Source organism: Crocuta crocuta, unplaced genomic scaffold, assembly GCF_008692635.1.
Source record: "Crocuta crocuta isolate KB4526 unplaced genomic scaffold, BGI_CrCroc_1.0 scaffold176, whole genome shotgun sequence".
Lineage (NCBI taxonomy): Eukaryota > Metazoa > Chordata > Mammalia > Carnivora > Hyaenidae > Crocuta > Crocuta crocuta.
In genome coordinates this window covers 3,194,916-3,219,208 of record NW_027531905.1, presented here as the reverse complement: position 1 = coordinate 3,219,208, position 24,293 = coordinate 3,194,916, and the positions used below count along the sequence as shown (strand labels likewise).

The window sequence follows — 24,293 nt, the reverse complement described above, 5'->3', positions numbered from 1 at the left end:
CATGAGCAGGGGAAGGGCAGAGAGAGGGAGACACAGAATCTGAAACAGGCTCCAGGCTCTGAGCAGGCTGTCACCACAGAGCCCGACGCGGGGCCTGAATGCACAAACCATGAGATCATGACCTGAGCCCAAGTTAAGAGTCGAAAGCTTAAGGGACTCAGCCATTCTGACACCCTGAGAGACAAGTGATTTAATTCTCAAGCAGCGTCCTCCTCAGGAGTTATGCACCTGGGGGCAGCTGGGGTGCTGGAGGAAAGCAGCTTCAGTGGTGGAGGGGGAACCAACCACAGTTGAGTGATGAGGAAGAAATAAGGGAGAAGACACTGAGACTTCCAGGAAACCTCACTACTTGAAAGGTGGGAAGAGACAGACTGAATGGCAGGAAGGGGGGGGACAGGAGATGCAGAGCCTGGTTTGCATATTTATTGAAAGATTGCAGGGGCACCTGGGTAGCTAGTCGGTTAAGTGTCCAACTTCAGTTCAGGTCATGATTTTGTGGTTTGTGGGGTCGATCCCTGCATCGGGCTCCGAGCTGACAGCTCAGAGCCTGGAGCCTGCTTCAGATTGTGTCTCCCTTTCCCTCTGCCCCACTCATACACTATCATTCTCTCTCTCTCTCAAAAATAAATAAATATTAAAAAAATTTTTTAAAAAAATATAGCAGATGAGGCACCTGGGTGGCTCAGTCGGTTANACGTGTGCTCTGTCTCTGTCTCTCAAAAATAAATACATGTAAAAAAAAAAGTTAAAAAATAAAATAAAGTAGAAAAATAAACAAAGATGGCAGAAACCTGAGAATATTTAAATATTAATGAAAAAGTGCCCAGAGAAAGGGAGAAAGTGAAGGCTTTAAAGGAAGGGTTTTAAACGAACTCTCTGAGGAGGTGGAAATGACATGCTCCTGAGCACAGCAGTCAGCCTCAGAGGAGACAAACCAGAAGGGTAGGTAACAGGAGAAGAGGAGGGCAAGATAGGTTTGGAGGCAGATTAAATTTATGTTCTGTAGAAGCAATGAAGGATCTCTTTTCTATGGTTTACAGTTTTTACACTGTACTTCAGTTACCAGTTTTGTAAAAGTTTTTAAGATATTTATTTTGATGGGGGGGAGAAGGGCGGGGACAGAGAGAGAGAGGATCCCAGGCAGGCCCCGTGTTGTCAGTGCAGAGCCTGACTCGGGGCTTGATCACACGAACCGTGAGATCACGACCTGAGCCGAGATCAAGAGTCAGAGGCTTAACCAACGAGCCACCCAGGTGCCCCTTCAGTTATGATTTCTAAAAATTTCAGGTAATTCACAGTCTTAAAAAAAAAAAAGAGACCGTAGAAAGATGTTTACGTGCAGCATTCATCCATCCAACACACATTTAGTAAGAGCCATGTTCTTGGCACTGTTCTCCAGGCTGGGGGAAAAGACACAAATCTCTACTCCTGTGGGGCTTTCCTTCTATGGAGGGAGACAGACAATTAACAAAACGATCGGTAGGTTAGAGGGTGATAAAGGCAGTGGAGAAAATGAAACAAAGAAGAGGAATAGAGTACTTTGGTGGTGACTTCACTTTTAGGTGGGGTGGCTCCAAAAGGCCTTATGACAAGGTGACCTAAGTAAAGAGCCCTGAAAGAAGGGAGGGAGGCAGCTATTTAGAGAGTGAGATGGTGTTCTGGGAAGAGGAACCACAAATTCAGAGTCCCTAAATAGAGATATAGCTTGACTGATGTGTGCCTGGAGCGTGATATCACTGCCAGGTAAACACACACTGCTTTAAGCTTTTTTAATAAATTAATTATCTTGTAATATTCCAACCCTATGAGGTAGTAGGTAACACCAGTATTCTCATTTTAATCGAAAACCTAAATGATATTGTTTTAACTGTCACAATTGCATATATACAGAATTATAACATAAGCTAGCATAATGGATGCTGTCTTAGAGCACCAGACAACTCTCACGTCTGGGGCACTTGTTTCCCCAGCTGCCAGAAGCTCACAGCCAGGTCTTCTCTGGACGTTGCTCTCTGCCTCAGAGAACTGCTTCATGGAGACCTCACCCTGCCTGGGCCAGTGATTGGCATATAAGGGGGCCTAACGATTCCATCTCTTGCCACCATTCTTGGCAACCTTGAGGGGCCCTCCCAGCTCTAGAGCTTTCTCAGGGGTCAGCTGAGGCCCTGGGACTGCACTGCCTTCAACTCTCCCCCCTTGTCCATCCTGCTTCCTTGGCTTCCTTCCCTGGTGTTCCAGAGAGCACTTCTTAATAGACTTCCTGCATGCAAATCCCTGCCTGCGATTCTGTTTCATGAGGAAGCACAGTGAATTTTTAAAGTGAAAGTGGTATAAGGCAGAAACAAAACAAAGTGAAATGTTCTTTTTTTTAAAAAAAATGTTTGTTTATTTTTTAAGAGTGTGAGGGGGAAGGAGCAGAGAGAGAGGGAGAGGGAAAGAATCTCAAGCAGGCTCCATGCTGTCAGCACAGAGCCAAAGGGGCTGGAACTCATGAACCATGAGATCATGACCTAAACTGAAGACAGATACTCAACTGACTTGAGCCACCCAGGTGTCCCCGGAAATGTTCTTGAGTAGAAATTACAGAATTTCATTTAGAGATTTAGTCGGTAAGTATGGCCATAATATGAGTAAATTCTAGTTTTCTAAAAGAAATAGGGTTTAACATCTTGGATTTAAGGAATAAAACTAGTATTCTTAATTAGCACAAAATATATCTAGTAATGAAATCAGTTCATCGACAGAAAAATAAAAATAATTTCAACTGTCTACTTGTGATAATGGAAAGTGTATTTAGACTTTTATAAATGAAAATACCACATGAGCAGAAAAGCCTATCTCCACTTGTTAAACCTGGCTAACAAATGGTCTTGGAATTTTAATTCTTTCCAGAAGTACGTGGCAGCTGGTATCCAAGGTCACTTTCACTCATAAGAGTTATTTTAGATGTTCACTTAAAATAGGCTGTGTAATGAAGGACTTTAAAAATAACCATTAAATCCTGATTTTAAAAAAATGTTCACACTCTACCAGCTTTATAAACAGCATTTTTCAAAGGAATTATATAAAGCAATCTTATTGATAAACTAAGGACATCAGTGAACAGTGGGTTAATTGTACATAGTTAGATTTCTTTAGACTCTAATGATAACGCTGTTTCCTGGATTCTTTTATTACTTCCTCTTTCCACATGCACTCATGCAGTCTAATGGAGTCTCTTCGCAGAATTTTGGTTATCCACGCAGGAGAGAGTGCAAAGAATGCTATCAGTGGTTACTATCATCATGAGAAGTCTCTATATTTTGCATTAAAAAATTCCAATCAAGGGCATCTAAGTGGCTCAGTCGATTAAGCATCTGACTCTTGATCTCACAGTTTTTTTTTTTTTAATATTTATTTCTAGGAGAGAGAGAGAGAGAGAGACAGCGTGAGCAGGGGAGGGTCAGAGAGAGAGGGAGACACAGACTCTGAAATAGGCTCCAGGCTCTGAGCTGGCAGTCAGCACACAGCCCGACGCGGGGCTCGAACCCACGAACCGCGAGATCATGACCTAAGCAAAAGTCGGACGCTTAACCGACTAAGCCACCCAGGCGCCCCGATCTCACAGTTTGTGAGTTTGAGCCCCGGATAGGGATTCCTTGCTTGGGATCCTCTCTCTCCCTGTCTCTCTTTCCCTCCCCCACAGTTGCTCTCACTCTCTGTCTCTCTCAAAATAAATAAATAAACATTAAAAAATCCAATCAGAAAGATTTCAGTTCTATGCTTTCCCACGTGTTAGCTAATCAGAGCTAGTAGAGATTTCTTTGGTACAGGAGCATTAAAAGCACTTTTAATTAGACCAATAGAAAACAGCTTGGTCAAGGACTTCTACCTCCTTTGAATAGTTTTCTTTCCCTTCAGATTTTCTGTCTAGAACATTAACCACAAATATATCGTGAGTGGAAAAGGCTGCTCCTAAGGGTCCCCTGGCTGCCCAAGCACATTTGAGTACCCTCAGGAAAGGGTAATGCATCTCCTGCTTGATAGGAGTATGGGAAGGTGGAATTCTTAGAGGATTTACCATGTATTTCATGCTGGAAGCATACTTGTGAGACGGAAATAGCTGTCTGGATGACTGAAGATCACAGCCCTGTATCAGGAGGGAATCCTACATAGAGCTAATATTCGATCACTGGGCATGTGTTAGGAACTCTGGGTGTGGGGGCTGCTTACTGCAGTGGGCCAGGAGAAAAAGGGCATCGATGTGAACAATTGTTCCGTGGAACAGGGAACAATTTGCTGCTGAGAGTGGGGAGACCTTCCTGACTCACCTGGACAAAGGTGAGCTCTATTGTTCCCAGGTGGGGGGCTTTTGATGGCCAGCCCACTTTAACCAACCAGTAACTGAGTCATGCAGGGAATTTAAATATAAAATGAAAAACAATTTCCATGACTCTACCACCTGTAGTCAAAAAATCTTTTAAAATAGTCTCTTCAGTATGTCATGAGATTTCCAGATGTTCTCTGTTCTCTGTAAATACCCACAACTTACTAAATTTTCTCTATAAGCCTGGGTCTTTTTCACCCTGTGAGTTGAGTTGTATGACTAAAAGTCAGTTGTGTTTATTAACAGATTTACTGCAGTTTTGGTTTTTATTGCAACTGCACAGTGTAACGAAATATTTTGCAAACTGACAAAATAGAAATGTGGAAAAAAAGAGTTGTTATTTCTATAAAAACTAAGGAAATACTCTGGAAGTACTCAAAAAAGAGAAGCTGCTCAAGAAATTGCTGTGGAATGAGATGGAAGAGTAATTGTAAAAGGCTACAGGAGGAAAATTAGAAAAATCTCAGTCATTACAGTTTTATTCCCCTTTAAAGTATCAAAACCTGATCATCAGAGAAATGATTTACGGATGTGATTTTTGCAGATTATAATCAGGAGACTCTTACCCAAAGGAAAAAGCTTGGTTTGATATTTGAAGATTGGTGAATACATATACATGTGAAATTTGAGGGTACAATAAATCATTCAAGAGTGCATAATTTGTTTTATGATTCTCCACTTTTAACTGACTTTTGAAGAGAGTCAACAAGCCACTGGCCAAGTGCATGTGCAGTAGCCTCTGCACTTTATCCAGGCAGGGCCACCATCTCTCCCTGTGGTCTTCCTGGATGAGTCATTTCATAGGAGTTTTTGTGCAGGTAGAGCTGAGAAATTGGGTAGTCTCTGAACTTTCTACGGCCCTCGTGTGAGGTGGAATGCTAGAGACTTTCTCCATGCTTTAAACAAATGTCAGAAAGCTCTGCAGGCATAGGGCAGACCAACAGTGATGTTCGGACTCTCCACCATATAGAATCCCAAACTATCAAACCTGGATCAGTATCAACAGAGAGCTGCCCCCAGAGTAAAGCAAAGCTAACACTTGTGTTCACTGAGAATTTGAGAAAATAGTTCTGGCATTTTCCTTTGCTGATTTGGGTCTTTCTTAATCTGAATCCATAACCCTAGCTGCAGCATTTTCCAGGGGAGATTTCCCTTGCACTACAGAAGTATAATAAATGAGGTACACCAAAAGGGAGGAGAAGTTAGTGGTGCTTCCATGTTGTCTAAAAAATAGAATAGGGTTTAAAAGAAGCAGAATATTCATGGCATGTATAATTACCAATTTAATGTAGCGTTATTTCTAGAATTGTAAGCCAGCCAAAATGATATTGGTATAGATACAACCCTAATGACTAATTTCATCACTGCCTTTGGGATCTACGAAGTCATTACAACAAAAATGGATAATTGTTGGGACTGATTTCAGATAATAGCGCTGTTAGCCCTGCATTTTCCTAATCATTCTCTTTCTTGCCACGTGCAAATATGGAAACCGTCATATACACTGAAGTTGAAATACGGAGGAAGGAGTTGGGCGGGAGTGGGGAGGCTCTGTCTCAGCCACTTCCACAAAGAAAGAACAATATTAAAATAAAGGCAAGGGGGCACCTGGGTGGCTCAATTGGTTAAGCATCAGACTTCATCTCAGGTCATGATCTCCTAGTCTGTGAATTTGAGCCCCGCATCGGGCTCTGAGCTGACAACTCAGAACCCAAAGACTGCTTCAGGTTCTGTGTCTCCCTCTCTCTCTGCTTCTTCTGCTCATACTCTGACTCTCTCTCTCTCAAAAATAAACATTAAAAAATTTTTAAAAAAATAAATAAAATAAAATAAGGGCAGTCTTCCAGTCACCTTGGATAAATAATCATGAAAATGGTGAATAGTCCCAGTATTTTCCATTCCTCTTTAACACAAAAAGTGATAATTTATTTAAAAACAAACAAACAAACAAAAATACAAACCCACATCCACTGAAAATTCACCACAGAGGTACCCACACAAAAATGATGCTACTTAAATCAGAAGTATTTTGAGCCTGGTCTGAGAGGATGAACTATTTCACTAATTACTATGCAGTGTATTTATAGCCTTAATTGTTTTTCCCCCACTTCTCCAGGGACATGTTTCTTCCAGAAGCACAGTTGCTGAAGCAAACATTTATTTTTATTGTTTCATAGGAAGAAAGCGGTAGTACCCAACCAGCTACTATAATTCTGTAAAATCAGCTGCTAGAGAATTTTACATAATTTATACTTTTGCCCCAACCTGTGCCTTAGGGTCTGCCTTATTTTTCTGTTTGAACTTGACAGAAAATAGTCTGCTGGAATTCAATACATTTTAAAAGATACTGATAATACTTCCTTTCAACCAATACTTTGCACGCAATCTTACTGTTCTTCTCTTGTCTTCAAAAATGTTACCTAAAATCCTAAAACATCAATTAATCATGAAACCAAAACATACTTTATTTGTACTCTTGAAGGAATATGCCTCTTTAAAAAAGATCTCTCCTCATTGCAAAAATAATACATGTTCATTGTGGAACATCTGGAGCACAACATAAAATATACAGAAAAAAAAATTAACCTAAAACTCACCAACCAGGGGAAAGTATTATAAACATTTGGGCAAACTGGCTTCCAGCGAAAGAATATAAATCTGTATTAAATCTTAAAAATGATCTTTAATTCCTTAATAAAAACTTATTTTCCTCAATAAAAAGTTTTGTTACAATTTTTCTCTGGGACTTGCATTTCTTGTATCTTTGGAAGAATATTTATTTATTTTTATTTTTTTAAATGTTTTATTTATTGTTGAGACAGAGAGAAACAGAGGATGAGTGGGAGAGGGGCAGAGAGAGAGGGAGACACAGAATCGGAGGCAGGCTCTCGGCTCTGAGCTGTGAGCACAGAGCCCGATGCAGGGCTCAAACTCACGAACCGTGAGATCATGACCTGAGCAGAAGTCAGATGCTCAACCGACTGAGTCACCCAGGCGTCCCTGGAAGAGTATTTAATAGTGAACTTCATGTGCACAGTTTAAAATTTTTGCCATCTTGAATGTTAAATAAGAGATCCTTAAGTCTAAGAGATTTCGATTGATGAATAATATACTTATGTGAGAACACTGTCCAAAAGGATAATTTAAAAAATCAGGTCAGTTACTTTCAGAATGATGATTTCAAACTAAGCTTTGAGACAATCCTAGTACATGCTTCAGAGAAATATATATTTGTTGGTACACATACTTTAAGTGTATCCCAAAGTAGAACACTATCAGAAAATTCAACCAAATTGGGGAAACCTCCTTAAAAAGCTTCCGTGAGCCTCACAGAACTTCATCAAAGAGAAGACTCACCTTTCTTTGTTTTGCCCATTTGGAGATTCCGAGGCTACGTATCGTTTTCATGTCTCTACATGTGCCAGGTTAAAGACATTTATCGTGTAGGATCTTTTAGATAAGAGCATCTTGAAAGCCAGGATTGCAATTTTGAGTACTCAAGAGCAATACAGACTGCCTCTGGTAATGCAGGCTTACATGTGTAGTTTGTTTTAAAGTGACGTCTAAAGCTATGTTTAGTATGTTCTCTTCCAAATAAATACAAGGAGATGAGTACAAGGAAAGTGTCAGGGCTGTTCATATATATATATATATATATTTGTGTACACACACACACACCCCTTATTAACATACTGCCAACATGGTAGTCAAGTGTCTTCAAGCTCTCTTTCTATTGAATACAACTATCAGGGTATTTCATTCCTATACTCAAATGCCATCATATAAATCCTTTCTGACAATCGGACATGTAAAGTGGGAAGAATTCATTGGAATATATGTTCTGAGAATTTACCGGTGTCTTTTTGATAACCAATTCTTGTTCACCTGCATATGCATATTTGACTGAGTGCCACTGAGTATCATGTAGCAATGGAAACTTTTATAGGAAAACACCAAGAATTAGTAGTGAGGCAAAGTTACCACATTTGCAACAGATTTGAGCACTGAACCAAAGATGGGGAGTCCAGGATCCCTATCACCTCCAAGAAGATGTCCAATGTACCCCCACACTCCGGGAGGGCGAGTGAATGAACCTGAGAAGCACAGCAGGTGGACAGTCTACAATACTTACCTGAGGGCCGTTCTGTAGTGGTAGATTGCTTCCCGGTTCCGACCTTGGTCCTTCAGGAAATTGGCGTAGTTGTAGTGAACCTTGGCATTGTGGGGTAGAGTTTGAACTCCAGACCTATAAGTAATGCATAAAAAAAAAAAAAGAATATTATTTAGGGATACTGTTAGTTTCTTTCATGTTTTACTCAGTTTCATGAACCTTCATTTGAAATGTCCATTGCATCCATCTAAGCTGGTTTTTCCAAAATTTGTGAATTATGTGACTTATTAATTATGCTTCTCTGGAGAATAATGGAGGCAGTATGTGGTTGCGTACAACTAAACAAACATGCTGACTGCATATGAAGCAGGGGGGGATGGGATAATTCTCTAGAGAACAAAACTGCATGCTCAGGTTAATTCAGTTTTTCCTTCCTTGCTTCTTTTGTTCATTTACAACCTTCCTTTAAAAAAAATGGAGAGAGTCAACAAAAATATATACTAGACCACCCTGCATATTAAGTTTTATTGGAAATTAACATGTCCCTTGTACCAAGCCTGGGCTAATTTAAATAAATAAATACATAAATACATAAATAAATAAATGTAGGAATCATTATTTTACAAGTTGTAGGTAAGGAAATGAAGTTTTGCTCAAAAAGGTAAAAACCTTCCTTAAATGGTCACTGTGTTTGTCTGCTTGCACTGACATAACCAACTACCTGGGCCACCCCTATAGGGCAGCACTGAAGTTTTAGAGTTGATTTGAGGGGCAAGTGGGGGCTGGAGGGGATCCATTTCTCATTCGTAACTAGCCCACAGATTTAACCTGTACAAGGTGACACAGCTGGTAAGTGGCGGAGATGGGCTTCTAGAGGGTTCTAGTTTGGTTCTAGAGTCCCTCATTCCCTCACGTGCAGGGAGGTGGTGGCAGGAGAATGAAGAAAGAAGATGGGTTGGAGGGCCACTTGGAAAGGAAAACCCTGGAACCAGCAAGGATTAAATGTGGGAGGGGGACAGGTGATGAGAGAGAGCAAGGAGAAAGCATAACCACCTAGTTTCTAGGCAAGTTTAACACACCACTATCTCTCCCAGATAACACACTTTCATTCAGATTTTAACTTATTTTTTAAAAATGTTTATATATTTATTTTGGGGAGGGGGGGCAGAGAGACAGAGAGAGGGAGAGAGAATTCCAAGATTGCAGGTTCACAAACTGAGATCATGACCTGAGCCAAAATCAAGAGCTGGACACTCAACTGACTGAGCCATCCAGGTGCCCCTAGTAAAATTAAGATTAATAGAAGGATTTCATACAAAGTGCTAAACCCTGTTGGGGAAATATGTAAGGGCACTGTAACCTTTGCTGAATGTTCAGAGAAATAACAGGCTCCCTAGGACCAGCAAACAGTCCCACATAAAATTCACTGGCTGGACATCTGAGGAACTCTCTAGAAGACAGAACTCACAGAGAGTGCAAGAGGCTAGAGTCCAATCCAAGGGCAACATCATCTGAAGGAGCAGACTCTAAACTTACCCAGGCCACTTCAGTGACTTCAAATGTCTGGCAGGTAGCTGGGATTTTTGGTGGGTGGGTGGTGGCTGAACACGGACTAAATCTGTATTGGGAGCAGTTAATTCTCAGATCCTCATCCCTACCCTTTACAGCTAGGTGACTTTTTATCATTATTCTTTCCCCATCCCAGCAAAAGGCAGGAGTTTTACTCTCTGGAAAAACAGAGTTAGAGAAGATGCTGCACTCAGCAACAACAGGTACAGCTGAGGGAACGGGGAGGAACTGTCTTTTAAAGGCAGATTATGGGAGAATCTCTAATCTGAACATTGGGATCTCAGTTTCTCCCCCTTAAAAAGCTCTCTGAAGAGCCAGGATTAGATTTCTCAGGAGGAGCCTGGAGGAATTTTCTCAGTGGGAACTGACCCACCCGAGACAAAAGATACACAAACGCTGACATTTGAGTTCTCCAGTAAAACCATCAGTATCTTTCAATCGCCCTATGGTGAGATCCAACCACTTCCACATAGAGCTAGGATTTTAATGTAATATTTTAAATGGAAATTACCCATCTGGGTCAGAGTGATAATAATGGCTTTAAAAAATTCCAATTTCTAACCAGGAAAACTTCTGATCTTTCTACCCAGAAATAAGTAGTGCAAGGTAATAGGCAGATTTTAAAGGTAACTTTGATTTCAGCGTGTATATAACTGGCATATTGAAATTGACCCTTCCCTCTGTGTGATTAGCACAGTGACTCTCGTTTATGTTTCATCTGAGGAACAGACAGTCCTGTGGAAACATGGTCCCTGCTCAGATCAGGTCATTGTTTAGTGATGGCCAGAGGAAGTAATAATATTCGTAACAGGCAAGCTGATGTGGGTGGAGTAACTTGAATCCTAAGAACACACTGCCTTTTCCATTGTTGTTTTTGACCTTTATGTTCTCTCTGTGATATTTTTCTGCTATGTTTTTCCAGTCTCTCATTTTACAATGACTAGTTTGTGGAAAAGGGGAAATAAACAACTGGCCAAAGGCAAAACTTTCCACGTTGCTGTAACTGGCCAAGCTGCTCTTGCTTCCAGAACTAGTCTTTTCTATTTGCTCCCTTGATGCTATGGTGTCACATAGCCCCAACAGTTCTAGTGGAATCAAGCAGCTTACATGCATTTATTCTAGAAAGACACATAGTATTAATTATACAGCTGGATCCCAATCCTGTAATCCCAATGATGACTACAAAGAAAAATCTCCCATTCAACTCAGGATCTAAATTCATGTACCTCACAGTTCTCCCTCATCCCTCTTACTTGTACAACACTTGAAAAATAACAGAAACATGCGGCACCTGGGTGGCTCAGTCGGTTAACGTCCAGCTTCGGCTCAGGTCATGATCTCATGGTGCGTGGGTTTGAGCCCCACGTCAGGCTCTGTGCTGACAGTTAGCTCAGAGCCTGGAGCCTGTTTCAGATTCTGTGTCTCCCTCTCTCTCTGACCCTCCCCTGTTCATGCTCACTCTCTGTCTCTCTCTCTCAGAAATAAATAAAACATAAAAAAATTTTTTTAAAGAACAATAACAGAAATGGGGGTGGGGCTGGCTCAGTAGGTAGAGCATGAGACTTTTGATCTCTGCGTTGTGGGTTTGAGCCCCATGTTGGGTATAAAGATTGCTTAAAAATAAAATCTTAAAAAAAAATAAAGGAAAAATAACAGGAACAACAAGAAAAGCCACTGCTCTCAGGTGTATCTCCAAGTTTATAGAACATCAATTTGTTTTATTGGTATCACTGGACAATAGGTCATGAGCACCATCCCCAAATTCCTGATTAGAAAACAAACATTAAAAAAACAGCATTCAGCCTGAGGTTAACAGGAAAGGAGAGTAAGAAGGATTTGTGGTTCCCTTCAATTCTGACCCTGCTTTGACCTGAGGCTGCACAATGCCACACTCAGGGTGGCTGGTACACACAGAATGGAATGCTCAATTTGAACTGAGCTCTAGGCTGAGCACACCATTTCCATGGACTGCCTCCTTGTATCCCTTCAGTCACTTATTGGATGGGTAGAATTACTGTACCTCCCATACTTCAGATGAGGAAACTGAAGTTCAGAGAGATTAAGACCTTTTTTCCTAAGATTACAGACGTAGAGAGCAGTTGAAAAGAGATTTCAACCAAGGCCAGTAAGTGGTCAGAACCATACTGAAGCTGATCAACACTTGATGCTAAGCCAGAAAGGTACCACAGGCTATGGTAACATTATAATTTCACTATCACAATGTTTATCTTATTGGTAAGCAAACTATGGCCTTGTGGGCCACAGGCGCGCCAATGTCTTTGCCTATTATTTTTGGCGTCTTTCCCAAGACAACAGCGGGGTTGGGTAGTTGCAAAAGAGACTGTATGGCCACAAAGACTAAAATATTTACCGTCCACTCCTTTACAAAAGAATCTGCCAATCCTCAGTGTATATTCTCTGGCCTGGGAGGTCTGCTGATCTCTCTGGCTTAGCAATTCAGAAAGGAAGAAACAGAAATGTATTTCCTACAGAGACGGAGAATATTCTAAGCCAAAAATTCTTAATTGATGGTCCATGGATCACTTATGTACTTCATGAATGGGATTCGGATAGACCCTTCGCTACATGCAAATAAAAGAAAAATGCAGCCTCTGCCTTTTCAGGTATTTTGAAGATTGGGGGGTTAGGTAGAGAGGATTTTACCAAATTGTGTTACTACAGCATTTTTTACTCCAAGCAATGTAAAATTATGGGCTGTTATCAGGCCCAGCTAGAGCTATGCAGTTACCACCTTGCCAGGTTAGGATATCAGAATAATTTCTTGGCACAAAGAATTAAAGAAAATATACCTTGCAGCTAGGATTACAAACCAATCTCTCCCTTCTCTAGCTCTCTCTCTCTCTCTCTCTTTTTTATACTGGGCTTAAGTTGGAAAACATAAAGTAAAAACTGACAATATGTAGCAAAGCTTACATATTCTTTTATATCAAATTTGGGTTTAAATCCTATCTTCTCTTCACAGCTATTTTAGCTTGGACCAATTGCTCTCTTCGAGCTTCTGATAAGACACAGCCATAATGTGAAAAATCTTATGCTTCTGTGTGTAAGATTCTTGCCAGTGGAACTACAAAACCGTGGGGGGCGGGGAGCGGGATTGCATTTGTACCTCCTAAAAATACATCCTACGGTGGGATCTTTTTTGCAAGAGGAGGCCTCAGCTTGAAAGGCTGGGACTTAACTGAGATTTGGACTTTCTCCAACACAAAAGTCTGTCCTAAGACACTCTGTAAGGCTGTTCACAGTTTTGCCAAGCAAAACCACCCCATGTAGGAAGAGAGGCCTTAATGAGACCGTATGTCTGAGGAACGGTCAAGGAGTTCATTGTTTAGAACAGAGGAGTAACCGGAAGCAGGGCCTCTGACATAGGGACATCACCTTATCTAGAACTATTACATATTTTTCTTACTCAATTCAGCCAGTTCTTGGTTTTGATCATTATGGCTAATTTGGGTTGTTTTCATCCTTACATACTCAGCCCAGGTCTACAAGAGAACAGTTCTTGAAGGGCCCAGGCTGTTCTTAGCACTTACGCATGTCTTGCTCTACCTCTGTCTGCCCCTGGCGACACTGTTAACATGGGTTTGTGTCTGATCCCGAGCAGCCTTCCAGCTCCTTTTCCTCTCCCCTCTTCCCCCCTCTCACCACTTCTCTCTTTCATACCCTAAAACAGAGTCCACAGCCATAATGTGAAAACGTGACAGTGTTTACCATACTGCCTTCTGGATCTTTTACATACTCATTTATTCTTACACTATACCTGAAAGATAAAGACCATTGTGAATAAGTTTTAAAAGAAAGAAAACTAAGTCATGGAGTCGTTAAGCAACTTGCCCAAGATCACACAGCTATTACATGATGGTACTTGGAGAGGACCCAGAAAGTCTAACTCCAGACCCCAAGTCAACCGGTAACCCTATCTTCCTTCAAAGATTCTTGATAAATGTTCACTCAGCTGATTCTGGCACAACTCCCCACAGATGAATACATACAAATATCTGGTCTTAGAGGAGAAAGAATATTCTTAAGGTCTCAGATCCTTAAAACTTTTCTTGGGACATACATAAATTATAGGAGGCAATGTTTTCTAAGAACTATCAAAAGCTTTGATTTGCATGATATACAAATTCCATTAGATCACCATAGGCCTCTTAAGGGCACAAAACCTCTTCAAGCACATATGTGGAATGGTCGTGTTTTAGTAATCTACTGTCACTTAATACATACTTCCATCTGGGGTAAAAAAAACAAAAACATGAAGCCTCTAGATGCAAGGTCAATGAGCTTTTTGTTTTTCTGTTTTTAAATTGCTGGCATCAGCCATAGAGGATTGAACATGAACTTGTTATCCTTGAAATAAACTGCTGCCTGCCAAAATCCACCCCCCAAAGTTGATCTGTTTAAGTAGTAAACATAATTAGAAGACACAACCTCTGTTAGGACTTTTATTCAAACAAAGGATTTAGCCATTTAAAAGGGCAGAGCCATTTTAAAGTTTCTCATCAAAGCATTGACTGTTGAAAGCAAAAGAAAAAAAAATTTAAGCCAACAGAGGATAAGAGGAAGTCGTATTACTCAATGTCCATGCCTATGTGTTTGCAGAATGACCTCAGCATGGGTAGAAAGAGGGGACAAATTCTTGATGGTCTGTGAGGACCACCTTGAAGGTGATGTGATAGAGACGAAAACAGAATCTGAATCTTCTAAGTGAAAAAATGTTAATTAAAAAAATCTGCACAAAGAACCATATATGCCAACAGGTCTCCACAGTATCCACTGCAATAATGATGATGACTTTGACAATGGTGGTGATATAGTCATAATAAATAAGCTAATAAGACTTACATGCCAAACTAATATATTTTTATTAAAAAGTTAAAAAGTTAAATTGCCAAGTAGCAGAATCAAAAATATTGTTTTAAAATAATAAAAAAGTGCAGTGAACATTTGTCTTATTCATCCGTTCGTTCATTCATTCGTTCATTCATTCATTCATTTGTGGCAGCCCAGAGTCATTCATTCATTCATTCATTCATTCATTCATTCATTCATTCGTGGCAGCCCAGAGTCTGTGCTCCTCCTCCAGTAGTTGGGTTTCCTGTGGGGAGTTCAGTCTTGCCTCACTTTGTGAAGTCTCAGTGGAACCCCAAGGTGCTGGGCCTGCCCTAACGCCCTCAGTGGATGTCAGAGGGGCTCCTTTGGCCAATCATTCATTTCAGTGCCTGGTGGAGACAAAGGGCAGGCACGTGACCTAAAACTCAAGCTCAGCCAGAGGACTTAATTTTCCTAGGACTTTGTTATGAAGGTAAAAAACAACCTGGTATAAGTCTCCCCATTTGTTCCCAGGCAGGTGCTCAGGCGCTCTCAAGATACCATCCAGCCAACTTTCCCGCCTGCCACATGCCGGCTTCTTCACTGGCCCCTCAATGCTATGTACTTCCCTATGCTCTTCCAATATGTTCCGTTTTATTTTTCAAGCCATCCGTACTCTGTTTCATTTGTTTGCTCCCAAACTAGAAGTGTTGGGTATCAGCTGAGCACGGAACCGAGTAAAAACCATAATGACCTAATTGGGCAACTGGCATAGGTAAGGACAGAAGCTGGGAGAGGGAGACAGATGGGGGAGGATCCCGAGAAGCTGGGAACCAGGTGTGGCAGTGCCAGGGAGCCCAGGGGAAGGTCACCAGGGCGGTGGCAGTCGTGAGACAGCCCAAGCTCCAGAAAACAGAGCGATGAGCAAGAGTCCCAGAATAGTTTATACTTTATGACAAGTTTGGGCCTTTAAGCTGACATGGTTACTCAGAAACAGCTTCTACACTACGTACAAACCCACCAGGAGATGAAAAAAGCCTTCCATTTCTTTGTTCACAATTAATGTTCAGACTAAAGCAACTCGATCACAGATCACAACTTAATATCCTGGAATATTCTAAAAAAAAAATGTATTGTATTTCTCTTCCTTCCTGCTGTGTGCTCACCTTTCTCATTTTCTTGGCTGCATAATGAAGTGAGGCTTATCATTTCATTTTGTTTCTAGCTGATTTTACAGCCCAGCTCATCATTATAACTATCTCACAGACCTTAAAACCTTCCCATGAGCCTTATTTTCATAAATCCACTTAAAATGAGCTCACATTAAACTTTACACAATACCACTTAAAAAACTAAAGCTAAAACCCAAAATAAAATTACATCTGCCACTTAAAACTTTGCTAAGAAAAACAAACAAACAAAAATACATGGGAAAGATTTGGTTTTATCCACCTAATCGTACCTGAATAGGGACTCTCTTGACAGCCAGATTTCATTCTGTTTCACCGTTTTCCAGGAGAAAAGCAACAGCAGCAGCACAGTGGACACAGTCAGGGTAGTAGCCCCGCATCGATTCAGCCAAGTGCACAGCTTGCTCAGTCCATGCACAAAAAGGATGCAGTAGCCCATGCTGGAAAACAGTGTGGGAGAGGCAGCGTTACTTTGCGAGTGCAGTGGAGGCCCCATGAGTGATCTATCCCATATACCTAACTTTCACATAAAGCTTGTCCTGTGATGGAGAAACAAGCACAAACACCCCCGTCTTATGCTGACATGTTGGCTTTCTGCTAGGCTGTACCGGCACCTCGCTAGTTCTTTGGCATTTTTGTGGAGGATCACAGGCTCAGCGTTTGGGCTCAGACTACCCTGGATTTCAGCAGCTCAGACATCACGAGAAGTCCCTTATGTATGGTCTCGGGTCCTGAATAGGCCCTCTGACTCTTGCTCCCTTACGTCATTGACGTTATACAACCATATTGGTATCGTGTGTCTAAATTTAGACTGTGCTGCAGCAAGCAGGTCACATCACGACTTTGTGACAGACAGTTGCCAAGACTTCCCCAGCAAGTCCTGGGCGGGATGCTGGTCATCAAGGGGCACAGGTGTCTGTCTCTAGGGATGGGCTGCCTGCTATGTTCCCACTCTGGTCAAAGTCCTTATCCACAGGCCACATCCTGAGCCTTGCAGCTTGGAGCTCATCACAGACAAACTGTATCGATATGCTTTTCTTGCTGACTCCGGCTCAGCTTTCTAAATAGATGTCTGAATCGATCATGTTATCTGAGTGGCATGTCAGTATCACATTTCTAAAAGCCTTTGGCCTGGTGGTGCCTCATGTTATCTATGCAGCCACAGAGATGCTTCCTACTTGTTGACTGGCCTCAGAAAAATGCAAACATTTTGTACCCATTATTGCCACATGCATTTTAGTTAAAACCCACTTCTTTCCAAAGATAATAAACTACAAATTATAACAATATTTTAAGGATGAAACAAGACTATGGGGCACCCGAGTGGCTCAGTTGGTAAAGTGTCCGACTGTAGGTCAGGTCATGGTCTCGCAGTTCATGAGTTCGAGCCCTGCATCAGGCTCTGTACTGACAACTCAGAGCCTGGAGCCTGCTTTGGATTCTGTGTCTCCCTCTCTCTCTGCCCCTCCCTTGCTCACGCTCTGTCTCTCTCTCTCTTTCTCTCTCAAAATAAACATTAAAAAATTAAAAAAAAATAAATCCTACATCAGTTAGACATTAATGCTATAAGAAGCCCAAATTAAGATATCGCCCATTTACTTGTTCAATTATTTACTCATTCTCTCTATGTGACTGGCAATAAACTAGGCAGTAAGGATGCAATTATAAAGAAAACACACGTCCTGCCCTCAAACAACTCCAATCTATTCAGGCAGGTTGGGTTTGTAAAGGAAAACACTTAAATCGTCTCATTTCTAAAATGATACCTCCTTTAAGAAAATCTCCCCACTTTCCTTCTATTCACCTTTCTGAATGCCTGGGCTTTGGTCTCAAGTGTTGAAAAACAAGAGAGGCATGTGGTTTCTTTTTTTTTTTTTTTTTAATTTTTTAATGTTTAATGTTCTATTTATTTCTGAGAGAGAGAGAGACAGCATGAATAGGGGAGGGTCAGATAGAGAGGGAGATATAGAATCTGAAACAGGCTCCAGGCTCTGAGCTAGCTGTCTGCACAGAGCCTGACACGGGGCTCGAACCCATGAACCAAGAGATCATGACCTGAGCTGAAGTCGGACGCTTAACCGACTGAGCCACCCAGGCGCCCCGGCATGTGAGGTTTCTGATGTGGAGATGCTAGGAATCAGTTCAAGTTGGAGCTCCAATTCCATACTTCAAATCCCATAAGCTGGCTGGTCCCGCTCCCTAAAGTGTTAGGGTTCACCCTTTGGCCACAAAGAGTCACCACCCCCACGTACCAGTGGGATACTGTGGTTCAAGCTAAGGAGGCCCATGCCTATTACTGGATTTGATTGCCATAATCACTGTGTAGAAGCCCTGAACATTCCAGAATAGAGTCACTAGTGTATATATATATATGTATGTATATGTATATACACATATACATGTATATATGTGTATATACACATATATACATATATATGTGTATATACATATACATACATATACATACACACACACAAATAATACAAATACAAATTCGAAACCTCTTTCTTTTACAACAAGCTGGGTTTGGCCTTAAAGGTATTAAGATTTTCTAAGTGTCTCTCATTCTGTACAGCTTGCCATGCCGATGCCATTATAGACCACCATGGCTGCTCAAGTTCATGAGGCTGCTTGCCATTTGTTCCTCTAGCCTCATCCAGATACCAGCCCTAATGGAGCAGGGTGCAGCTGGCTACATGAAAGCCTTCTGGGCACCATTCTTTCATTCAACAGATATTTAATAAACACCAGCTGTGCCCTGCCATTGTTACAGGCACCAAGAACACATCGGTGGGCAAAACAGACAATAACGTTTGTGCTTGTGGAATCCACATGGGTGGGGAGAAACAGCCAATAAGCAAATAAAACGCAGAGTCTGCCACACAGCAGGGTATGTTACATGGGGGAAAATCTATCAGGAAAGAGGAAGAGGGAGTCCAGGGTGGGGAGGATGTTGAGATTTTAATACGGCTGGTCAAGAATGGAGCCACTGGATGGGGCGCCTGGGTGGCTTAGTCGGTTGAGCGTCCGACTTTCGCTTGGGTCATGATCTCACGGTTCGTGGGTTCGAGCCCCGCGTCGGGCTCTGTGCTGACTGCCAGCTCAGAGCCTGGAGCCTGTTTCAGAGTCTGTGTCTCCCCCTCTGACCCTCCCCTGCTCACGCTGTGTGTCTCTCTCTCTTAGAAATAAATTAAAAAAAAAAAACATTAAAAAAAAATTTAAAAGAATGGAGCCACTGGAAAGGGGACAGGTAAACAATATCCTGAAATACATGAGCAGTGTGCTGTGCAGACACCCGCAGCTCTAGCGCCAGTTGACTTCCTGCCCCTGTCCTCATAAAACAGCCCACCGAGAACTGACATTTATTGAGCAAAGTCTTATGTGCCAAGCACGTTCTACAGATGAGTTCAGCCCTTCCTCACATCCTGGTGGGTCACTGGCTGTTAGTGGTGTTTAACCATAAAGATGCTGATGAGGAGAAAGGTGAACTGACTTCCTGAATTGGATCACATGGCTTGTACACAGTGGAGCAAAGATACAAACCCAGGAACTTCAGATTTCAGAGCTCACACCCTATATGCTGTCCTGCTTGTCTGGGTTCTGACCCGACTGGCTGATTCTTGTGTTCCTCACACTCTTTTTTTTTTTTGTTTGTTTATTTACTTTTTGAGAGAGAGACAGAGAGAGAAACAGAGCATGAGCAGGGGAGGGGCAGAGACAGAGGGAGACACAGAATCCGAAGCAGGCTCCAGGCTCTGAGCTGTCAGTACAGAGCCCAACGTGGTGCTTGAACTGATGAACCACGAGATCATGACCTGAGCTGAAGTCGGACACTTCTCCAACTGAGCCACCCAGGCACCCCTTGTGTTCCTCACACCTTAGCACACAGCTTCACCTACTTCCTTCCTAACCACTCCATTCATAAAATTGTAATAGTCATTTTTTCTGTCTCCTTGTAGGAAAAATTGCTGCCCATCTGGCAGAGCACTGGGGAAGGAAAATACTGGGATCCCCACACTGGATCTCAGAGCCAGGCCCACAGAATGGCAGAAGACAAGAACAATGAAGACAACGATAACAAAAAATAATTAGCTATTTTATACATTTATATGTTTATATTGAGTCCTTCCTATCTGCAAGGCACTGTGCTAAGAACTTTATATGGGTCTGTCCATAATATTTGTATGGCCTAGGATAAGGACAGTATTGGCTTTAAATATATTATTTGATTTATGGGGCACCCGGGTGGCTCTCAGTTGGTTAAAGCATCCCGACTGTGGCTCAGGTTATGATCTCACGGTTCCTCAGTTCCAGCCCTGCAGTCGTGCTGACAGCTCAGAGCCTGGAGCCTACGTCAGATTCTGTGTCTCCCTCTCTCTCTGCCCCTCCCCCACTCATGTTCTTTCTCTCTCTCAAAAATAAACATTAAGAAAACATTTTAAATATATTATCTGATTTAAAAATATAATCCTCAGTATCTTTCATTTCATAGATGAGCAGACTAAAGCTAATAGGAGTTAAATAGCTTGCTCGCAACACCCATAGCTAATAAGAGAGTCAGCTCAGAAAACCCATGACTCTAACACTCCACTGTACTCCAGAAGCTGGCAAATGTTTTGTGTAAGGGGAAAAGAGTAAATATTTCAGGCTCTTCTGCCCTTCCCACTCTATCTTTGTAGCAGGAAAACAGCCATGGACACTATGTAAATGAATGGGCATGGCTGTGTTCCAATAAAATTTATTTATAAACCAGGCAAAGTGCCAGACTCCACTCAGGAGCCACAGCGTGTTGACCCCACTATAACCAAAGGTAGGAGAATGCTATTCCTTTCCCCTCAGCACAAGCATCAGTATCAAGTAACACAGTCATTTTTTTTGGAAAGTCCTCGTATTGACATATGGTTTAAAGAAATGGTAAGCCATATAAAATAATCTCTACTTAGGTTTGCAAATTTCTTAGAGAGTATCACATTCTTAAAAACTTGAACACAATATCACAAAGATTAAGATGCTTCTCTATTATGACATTTCATCCTTCAACATCTGCTTTAATATAGATCTCAGCAGCGGGGGGTGGGAGGGTAGGATTGCTCTCTCCATTGCTAGGGGCAGGGCAAGTCCTCATTCTGAAAGTAGAAAATCAAGCAAATGAGAAGCCACATGCTTTTGTGGCCTCCAGGGAGAAGAAACCAGACTCCAGATTGCTTTGGTTAATCTGGGTAAGGGGAAATCTGGGCTCTGATCAGAGGCCTCTCTCTCCACAGAGCATGAAGGAGTCAATGCAAACCACTGACATGTGACAAAACCGTAACCTGAACCAAGAGCCAAACTCCAGCTGCTTATTGGTTTAGCTCATTACTAAAGACACATTTTTTTAAATGCCTATTTATTTTTGAGAGAGAGACAGAGTGTGAGCAGGGGAGGGGCAGAGAGAGAGGGAGACATGGAATTTGAAGCAGGCTCCAGGCTCTGCTAACAGCAGAGCCCAATGCAGGGCTTGAACTCACGAACTGTGAGATCATTACCTGAGTCAAAATCGGACGTTCAACCAACTGAACCATCCAAATGCACCTACTGACCTGAGCCAAAGTCGGAGGCTTAACCAACTGAGCCACCTAGGCACCCCACTAAGATGCATTTTCAAAGCAGCTGGAGAAGTACCCCTGCTTTTGTGAATGGAGTAATTATCGGATCTCTCATTCACAGGCTGAAGGTATCTCCATTTCAGTGCATATTATAACTAGAGACACACGCATCTGTCTCTTAGATTTTTATGATACACACCCAAAGGGAACTGAATAGGAAATGCAGGTTCGGAATGTTGGTCCTTTCCTATTAGAATGAAAACTGTTTAAATCTGTTATTTGAGAACTTTGCGAGAGGTTAATCACTGTGTAAATAGTACAGATGTACTTTCACGAACCTGGCCCAGAAGGTCTTAAGCAATAAAAGAACACTTCTCTTTCCTATTCACATCAACCTGAAGAGATGACAATTTTCCATCTCTGGGGCAAGCATTTTATGATGTTTACTATGGCTTCACTTTTTGTTTAATTATATGGAGCAAAGAGAATATTTTCGCTGTTAAGTAGAACTGAAATTCTACCTTTTAACTTAAACCCAACCCACCCCAAGTATCTATAAATAACATGAATGATATAAGACAGACACAATCTCACCATTTTGACTTAAAAACATTCCCAACTTTAGATAGCTGAAATGAATCATATCCCAGGTTAACTTCATTCTGGTCTGTTGAATCCCCACATGGCAAATTAAGGCAGTGAGATCTTATTCTGGTCTCATGGATGGTTAAACAATACAGCCCTGGAATGCTGAGCCCAGAACAGGTGTTTGATGCGGGGAAGCAGCAGGGAGCTGAGGGTAACACCTCCAATCAGATTTAACCCAGGAGCTGCCAGCTTCTGGTGGGCCAAGACTCCCCCCTTATTTTTTTTAAATCTCAATTATTTGATGGGTGAGAAAATCTCTCAGAAGGTTGGATGTATTTGGATGGCAGTTTATTCATATTCCAAGGAAATGACTCCAAAAGCATTTCTTGTGCATTTCCCTCTTGTGCAGCTACTCGTCCTACATGCTGGGCTCTGGGGGTAGAGACGAAGAGCTTCTTTCCATTGACTTCTCCACGAAACAGGTCTCTTCTGTTCTTTCCTCAGTGTATCTATGAACACCTGGGATAATGATGCCATTGCTTTCACCTTCCGAGAACCTGATTCTTTTTTATCTTTTTGATGTTGAGATGCTCCTCTGAACCTCATAAGTCACTTATGAGCTCCAAATTTGTAAGACCTCCTGCATTCAATAAGGCATAAGAAAATAAGCTTTTTCTCGTGTCAGAAAAAGCCCTGTTTGCATTTCAGTTCTGACACTTGTTTGATCTCAAATTATTTCTCTAGTTACTAACGGTCTTATTTGTAAAAGGAACTAACTTTACACTGTGCACAATGCTTAGTAGGCAATAAATGACAAATGATAATACTAATATGATGTTACAATAATGGTATTGTGAGGGAACTGTTTTCTGCTAAATCGAGTATGAGGCAGGAAAGGTGTACAGTGTGCACATATCCAGGTAGAAACCGATGTCTCTCTCTACCAGACTCCTGTCAACATAGTAACTTTCTGGGGCCCGTAAAACACTACAACCTGTTGTGGAACAAAAGTGATTTAGTGTGATCGTTAAGTTTGGGAGTTCACAGCTCGGAAAAGGTATTCATTGGAGAATGAAGAGCCTGGAATGGGGCCCAAGGAGCTGGATTCTTCTCTATTTGTGAGTTCTGTGGCCACAGGAGATCCACTCAACCCCATGAAGCCTTAGTTGTTTATTTTACAAGAGTTTAATATGCCTGCCTTAGACACCTTAAACTATAGCTACTTTATTTTTTTATTACTATTTTTAAAAATTTATTTCTGAGAGAAAGAGAGAGACAGCATGAGCAGGGGAGGGGCAGAGAAAGAGGGAGACACAGAACCTGAAGCAGGCTCCAGTCTCTGAGCTGTCAGCACAGAGCCTGACACAGGGCTTGAACCCACAAACCGTGAGATCATGACCTGAGCCGAAGTCAGACGCTTAACCGACCCAGCCACCCAGGCACCCCAAAACTACAGCTACTTTAAAGGGTTGTTGTTTGGAGTAAATGAAATCATGTGTGCGGATGTAGTCCATGAACTGAATATAATGTGTCAGTGTTTTCAAGTGTTTATGTGCTCATATGTGTACTTAGAATGCCCTACTCTATCACATCAGTAAAATGTACTGTGCATATCACGAAAATATGTGATTGCATGTCACAAAAATATGTGATTAGATCTGTAACTACCTCTCAAGAAATCCAGTTTATCAAAGTCCAGATTGACCCCAACTATGTAATTTACAGGACAATAGAAGTCTTTTAAAAGCATTCACAGATGGTCCTGGATGGCTTAATCAGTTGATCATCTGACTCTTGACTTTGGCTCAGAAAAGTAAGATACACTTGTGGTGTGTGAAATATGTATAGCTCTGTATTGATGCTAATGTGCATTCATAGTTCTGGAATTCAAAAAGCACTTTAGCAAATCTTCCCTTATATTCATTTCTAATCTTTCTCCACTCTATCTTTGTGAACAAAAGAAGAAAAAAGAAAGGGAAGAAAACACAAACTATAATTTCTCTGATGAATTAATGCACAATAAAGAAGCTTTTCTATTCAACTTTGGTATGAAA

General features: G+C 41.6%; 1 protein-coding gene across 1 annotated transcript in view; it reads right to left on the bottom strand.

Annotated features, from left to right (window-relative positions):
- TMTC1 (transmembrane O-mannosyltransferase targeting cadherins 1) overlaps window positions 1–24,293 on the bottom strand; it is a 272,723-nt gene that overhangs the window by 64,661 nt on the left and 183,769 nt on the right. The window contains exons 10-11 of the mRNA XM_077774479.1: window positions 16,339–16,506; window positions 8,499–8,612 (exon numbers count right to left, since the gene is read on the bottom strand). Coding sequence (XP_077630605.1) covers window positions 8,499–8,612; window positions 16,339–16,506 — 282 coding nt within the window. The remainder of the gene's footprint in view (window positions 1–8,498; window positions 8,613–16,338; window positions 16,507–24,293) is intronic.